Genomic DNA, 7,231 nt, shown 5'->3' with positions numbered 1-7,231 from the left:
AAACCATTGAGTTCATACATTTGACTAAATCACTTGTGCAGATGAGTACTTTATTATCATGTGGTTATATCCGTATATTTTGTTTCAAACAAATTCATACCTAATAGGAATAATTGTTAGAGCAATAAGTATGAATTAAATAATTTGAGTTGTAAAACTTATTCTATACTGTAAAAAAAAAAACAAGACAGAAAACTAAATAGGACAGGTAGAAAACTTTATATTATTTTCTTCACCGTAAAATTACAATACATTTAAAAAAAAATTATACATTTGAAACATATCTTTGATATTTAAAAAATAATAATTTCTTATCAGCACAAGCTTTCTATAGTCGGAAATAAGTAGAATAATAACTTTTTTAATATTTAATTATATATACAAAACAAAAATATCAATAACAATTTTTTTTTAGTATACTTAATGATTTAATTGTATTATATTAAAATCATTAGGTAGTAATTATAGTAAAAATAATTGTATCTCAATGGTCTCGTGTTCTTAATCTACTGATCATTACTGTTTTGACTTTCAATTACTGCACAATTTTTCTTTTTCTTCCTTTTCCACTAAAATTTTGATTATTCATATCGGATTTTTTATCTGTCTTTGGTAGGCTAGAAACATGTGGCAAAAGATGTTCATAAATATCATTTTTTATTGTACTTAAATTTTTATCAAAAACATCATTTGCTGGAAGTGTTTCATCTAAAATGTTTGGCATTTCTGATTCCAATGCCAAGGATTCTAACATTGCCCAATGAAAGTTGATTTTAGGGTTCTTGATCAGTGATGGATAATAATTGATAGGCATACTTTCACATATTTTCATGCCTAGTAATTCTTGTGTACTCGTTAAAAATTCATTATCTTCTGTTGGTTCTATTGGTTTTACTGGTTTCAAACATTCATTAAATGGCAGAAATATAACATGAAATCCTGATGGCTGTTTTTGAGTACCAGTTTCATCTATAACTTCATCTTGAGGTATCAGGGCAGATAAATGAACCTTTCCTCCTTTCCGAATTTTTAAGAAGCACATTATATATTTATTTTTCTCCAAGCAGCATTCAATAAGAGAAATAAACATACGCGTGCCACCTATGTCTACATCACTATTAGGCCGAAGAAATATGGGAGTTTTAAAATGATACGATATCATAATATTTTCTTTATTTGTAAAACCAAGTAATCTAATACCAGGTTCTAGAATGCCACTTTTTAGAATTGCTAAATCTTCGTTTTTAAATATTATTCTTTTATCTGCTAACACTAAATATTTAGCTTGATCAGATTTATACATTAATTCTTCATTTTCTATTGTAAATACTTGAGTATTACTGGTCAATGGTTTATTAGTTCTCTTGTCCAGCCTAACTTTTGATGGTATTTTAGATTTTGTATAAAATCTAAACAATGATGTAGATATATAATAGTCGTTATTAATATAGAATTTTATTTTGGATACACTTCTACCATGTTTTAATTTTTCATTGATTTCCAACATAATATCATCTATACTTTTTAGCCCCTTCATGGGTTTAGAAATACTGTTAAAGTTCTTCAGGAGACCTTCATAGAAAAGGTTCATGTTAAATGTTGTACCAATAGGTATAAGTTTAAAATCAAAATTATTTTTAATAACATCATCAATTCTTGTTCTTAGATGGAATTGCTTTTTAGAATCGCCAATTTCAGGTTGGTCATTGCATGTAATGAGCATAATAGTACTACAGCTTTGATTCTCACTAAATTTTTTTATAAGATAGTTACCATACCATATTGCGTCTGATAGAGGTGACAATGGAGATTGTCCCGTTTGAATAGATTTACTTGTTAATATATCATCGAGCTTTTTAATTAATTGAATATTAGGTTTTATTGGTTCAGATAACACATTAATATACTTGGGACATTTTCTATTTTCATCGTCTGTACCGTATATCAATATACCTATTTTGTCATTTCTGCTCTCTCTAATTAGTTTCAGAACTACATTTTTGCAAAGTGAAATACTTGTTGCAAAAAAAGTTGTATTATCATAAGTATTGAACATTGGTTTTGAAGCATCAATTAAAAACATAATATGTTGTTTTACAAACCATTTTTGTTTTTCTTCTTCAAAAGATTCACTTTCCCATACAATTGGAGAATCTGATAAATCTTCCATCTTAACAAAGATATATATATTATCTAAAAACAAAAAAAAAGTTTGAAATACAAACGTAGATTTCAACTATAAATAAAAAAAATATTAAATCTTGTTTTTTACGTATAACTAATAACATAACAAAGCCCCCCGAGTTTCTAAAAAATGTCTATAATATTGGTAAGACCAAAATTTAAAAAAAAATGAACATTTATGCCCTAAAACTACTAAGAAATATTTAAAAATTAAGAATTTGTTTCAATGAATTTCTATAATTAAATTTTGTTTGTATTGCAATTATTTGCAAGTCTTTATTTACATATACAACATTTGCTATTGACAGCTATGGTGGATCTCCACACTTTTACTCGAGGTCTATATAATATAGGTATGTTATATAAATATTATAAAGAATAAAATATATATGATCGTTAAAAAGTGTATGATGAAGGATGATATTATAACTTATACGTATAATACATGATACATACCTATTAAAATTGTAATACCTTACTAACATCAAATCTATAGCAATCCAGAAACTGTTGATATTTCTTGACATACAAAAGAAAAAGGCCGGAATAGGCTGAAAATATATACGATTCGACGATCGATATGGATTTTATGGAACTTATATTAGTTATAAACAATCTAAATACTTAAGGTTTTAGACTAAAGTTTCACAAATTTCCAATGTTATTAATTATTAATTATTATGTACAAAAAAAAAAAAATAGTAAAGGCAAACTATAATATTATTTCAGTTAATACTTATTAGTTTGTTTGATCAGAGAATAATAATTTACCTATATTTGATAATAGTTGATTTGATACCACGAATTATTTGGTTTTCATTTACAATTTACCGCCTTTTTCTCATGCCGCTGATTATAGACCTATTAACTATGGCTGGTGTCTCAGTATTTGGCCATAAATATAAAATAGTAAGTACAAATAATAGATTTTGTTTTTAAATATTTTATAGACGAATCGCTAGAACGTTTTAAGACATACGGGAGTTTTTTTGAAGACTACGAGAAATTCAACCGTGTAGACGAAAACAAGCGGATTGATAAGAATAATCGATTTAATTCGTCACGTGGGCTTGAAGGATCGTTTAAAAAATTAAAATTCAAACGTCATCTCTTGAGCATTGCATACCTTTTATTTTACACTGACATTCTCTGAAGTACTAATTTTAGTTTTTTTTTTTTAATTTATAATATCGTATCTCATTTACCTGTATAATATGATAAACGTATAGATAACCTATAATATTATAATTATATTTATTCATTAATATTATGTACATTTTAATTTAAATAAATATATGGCATTATTATATTCTTCGACCGACGACCATATAAACTAAGTTATAAACTAGTTTATATGGTTGAAGATTATATTATATATTATTTATATTTTATTATTTTATTTACATATGCTGTCATAGTGTCATATGAATAATGAATTAGGTTTATCGATGTTTAATTTTGTCTACAGTTGAAATAATTTAATAATGATCTACATTAATAATATTATCACTGATTATTTACTCAATAGCTTAATATTAAAATATACACAATATTCTATAATATTATCTACAATGTGATAATAGGTATCTACACAATATCTTTTATTTTTAACATATTATGAAAATATGCGAAGTTCCTAATAGAATATACATTTATAAATAAATATACACTCGTTAAAGTATATTTAATATTATATTTTATGTTTATCTACATAATAGAAAATAAAATAGTTTTTATAAATATTAATCGTTTCTAACATTCCAAATATCCAAAAGATTGTCTGGTTTTTTAGATTTCTACTACCCAAAATGTCATGAGATAACTCATATAAAAGTCAGGAAACTAAAAAAAAAATGTAAAAAAATCATCTAACTAGGAGAGAATCTTATATATTCGTTAATCTAAAAATATGAGCTGACTAAATTTAAATATGGTAAATATCCGTGATTTACCAACTTCTTCCTCTATTAATGTTTGACGGCAATATATTAATATATATGTACTCAATTTTTTTATTATCATTTGTCAAGTTCAAAACTGCAACAATAATCGTATTACCTATATTTATTTCAAAACAGTGATTGGTTATTACATTCATTACTCGATAAAATAATTCGCTGTTTTTTAAATACGTCATATTTTTAGACTTTTTAGTAGTAATAAAAACAATATAATATACATAGGTATCGAAAATAAACTATTTTCACAACTTATATATTTTAGGTTTTGTACTAATTGTACTTACCTAATATCCTTAGCAGTTTTAAATTATTTTATAGAAAAAAAAATAAAAAATATTTTTTGATTGTTGTAGTCTTGAATTGGAATGCCAATATTTTACTAAGATATTACAGAGCTTGCGCTAAAGAAATATTAGAGCTACACACTCTTGTGTTTTTCAGAAGTGAAAAAATTTGATGCTCGCTTCGCTATATTAAATATTGTCAGTTTAAAGTTTAAATAAAAAAATTCCTTAAATTATATTTTGATTAACAACAATTAATATTAATCTAATTTTTAAATGTTTTTTCTTTTTTATGACAACCTATTCATCGATAACAATATTTTCTAATTGAAGATGGTTATTAATTTGAGCACAATCACAACATTTGGTGGGGTAAGTCTAATTGACTGTACTGGCATAACGCAATGGTCATGACCACGGTTTATCTTAAAGACCGTAATAGATTTAATCTCTTTATATTCATAGATAAATTATCAATGTTTCAATCATAATTTCTAATTAATTTGAAAAACAAAATAATGTCAAATGATATCTATGTTATAAGCTCGTAGACATATAGAATTAATTATTAAAAATTCAAAACATATAATTTTTTATGAACTGCACATTTTAATTTAGAACTGCACATTAGTGCAAGCTCTGAATTAATTAGTCATTAGTCATTACATAGTCATTCAATCAACTAAATTATTATTTGTCTATAATAATAAAGTCACTATAATCACATACCGTACTTACATAAAATCATTACACGTATCATGTAATATTATAAATTACGAAGATTACCCATTACTTTAATTTAACAAAAAAAGACGACTTGATTCAAGACTCAAGTCATACATCCATTGTATAGCCAACTCTCGAAATCTTGTCCACCGTATTACTAAACTCGACATTTACTGTTGTAGGTACAGTATAACAATAATCTCCGGGTATTTTTGGTTGGGTCCCAACCATTTTAATTCGATGAATAAGACATGTAGGTAAGTACATCAATTAAAATATATATTATTCAAACTAGTTAGTTTTATTTAAAGGCATGATTTATTTCTATAAAACCAAATTACATAATAATTATTGTTACCATTTTCAAAAAATGTATTAGGTTAGTATTTACAGGTTCGCGGAAACGCTGCACAGGTGACTGCAGAAGCCTTTTCTTATACGCTTACACGCCTCCCTTTACCTGATTTTGTTTTTCCTTTTTTAAAAGGATAGTTGTTTTTGTTCATGTTAACACGTTTTGTTTTGGTTATTGTTTACAATGTTTCACACTTTTTATCAATTATTTGATAACATTTTATTGCCACAATTCATTTTGATTTTTTTCAAAAAATTGTTATTGTTAAAAAATGTTAATAAAATTAAAAATTGTTAAAAAATTGTATTTTTAATTTTATTAACATTTTTTAACAATAACTACAATTTTTTGAAAAAAATCAAATAAATTATGGCCGAAGGGCTCAAACAGCATATTAAATTAAATTTTGTAATATTGAACAAATAATTGATAAAAAGTGTGAAACATTGTAAACAATAACCAAAACAAAACGTGTTAACATGAACAAAAACAACTATCCTTTTAAAAAAGGAAAAACAAAATCAGGTAAAGGGAGACGTGTAAGCGTATAAGAAAAGGCTTCTGCAGTCACCTGTGCAGCGTTCCCGCGACCCTGTAAATACTAACCTAATACATTTTTTGAAAATAGTAATAATAATAATAGGAGACATGCACCTGATCTTGAACTTCGAGCCACTAATCGGCCCGGATGCAGCACATGCGTCCTAAAGCCCGTCGTACCGCTTTCCACGCCGCCGAAAATCTTCGACGACGTGGAGGGGTGACGAGTGGTTGCATGGTTGCATCCTGGCCGATTAGTGGCTCACTGGCCAGCCACCCGACTAATTCTCCATGACTATTTTTTACTTCCTTAGCCATCACAACATTCTTTATTATCGGCTCCACCTCAACGCCGCCAGCAAGTGTACCTTTGAGTTTGAGCGACTCATCATCATCCATTTTCTCCGGTATTACAGTGTGCTTCTCTATCGCTTCCACTTCGCTTCCACCAACCAATTCATTTTCACGTAACTCCTTGTCTATTTTGACTGGTATAAAATTTTGTAATTCTATCTCCACGACCTCTGTATCGATTGCCGCTGCCGCTTTAACATCGCCAGTGTTAACCGCTAGTGATTTATCATCGGTCGACAAAGACTCTAATATTTCTGGCACCAGCTCGGACGTTGTTATTTCCTGCTCTTTGCTTGTATCGGCCAAGTTATCCTCGGGCGACGATTTTTTCAATTCTATCCCCGCGACGTCTGCATCGACTGCCGCTGCCGCTCTAGCATCGTCACTTAGTGATTTATCATCGGTCGACAAAGATTCCACTATCTCTGGTATACCATCAGACATTTCTATATCCTCCTCTTTACTTGTACCAATCAAGTCATCTTCGGGTGATTCCGTCTGCTCAATTTCCGTAGATATTGCATTGTAGTCGTCAATAACTTGGGAACGATCTCCACTAGACACTAACGGTCGCAAGAGTAGAATGTTATGTATCGCTCGTACGTTTTCATTATTGAATGACCTTAGTTCTTCAATAAACTGTTCTATATTTCTTGACATGGTTACACTAATAAATATTTTGTCGTATGTAGAGACGAAATGTGTATTATGTCCGGAGAATTTATTGTTAATGAGCTTTTAAAATATTTTAAGATAGGTAACAAAAAAATTGAAAATCTCCCAGACGACAGATTGTTTATTACTAGCCAGCAACCATATGTCCGTTA

The 7,231-nt window shown here is 28.1% G+C and overlaps 1 protein-coding gene across 3 annotated transcripts; it reads right to left on the bottom strand.

The window, feature by feature from the left end:
• Positions 1–200: 200 nt before the first annotated feature.
• LOC132920489 (X-ray repair cross-complementing protein 6-like) lies at positions 201–3,302 on the bottom strand. Of its 3 annotated transcripts, none has more exons than XM_060982917.1 (2): positions 2,956–3,302; positions 201–2,193 (listed from the first exon to the last, which is right to left on the bottom strand). In XM_060982917.1, exon 2 carries the CDS (start codon positions 2,168–2,170, stop codon positions 536–538), a length of 1,635 nt encoding a protein of 544 aa, XP_060838900.1. In that variant the 5' UTR covers positions 2,171–2,193; positions 2,956–3,302; the 3' UTR covers positions 201–535. The 3 variants fall into 3 exon arrangements, with proteins under 3 accessions (XP_060838900.1, XP_060838899.1, XP_060838901.1); XM_060982916.1 differs by lacking the exon at positions 2,956–3,302 and adding an exon at positions 2,641–2,939; XM_060982918.1 differs by lacking the exon at positions 2,956–3,302 and adding an exon at positions 2,659–2,939.
• Positions 3,303–7,231: the final 3,929 nt, after the last annotated feature.

Source organism: Rhopalosiphum padi, chromosome 2 (assembly GCF_020882245.1).
Source record: "Rhopalosiphum padi isolate XX-2018 chromosome 2, ASM2088224v1, whole genome shotgun sequence".
Lineage (NCBI taxonomy): Eukaryota > Metazoa > Arthropoda > Insecta > Hemiptera > Aphididae > Rhopalosiphum > Rhopalosiphum padi.
The sequence above is the reverse complement of the archived record's forward strand: the minus strand, read 5'-3'. Positions and strand labels throughout refer to the sequence as shown.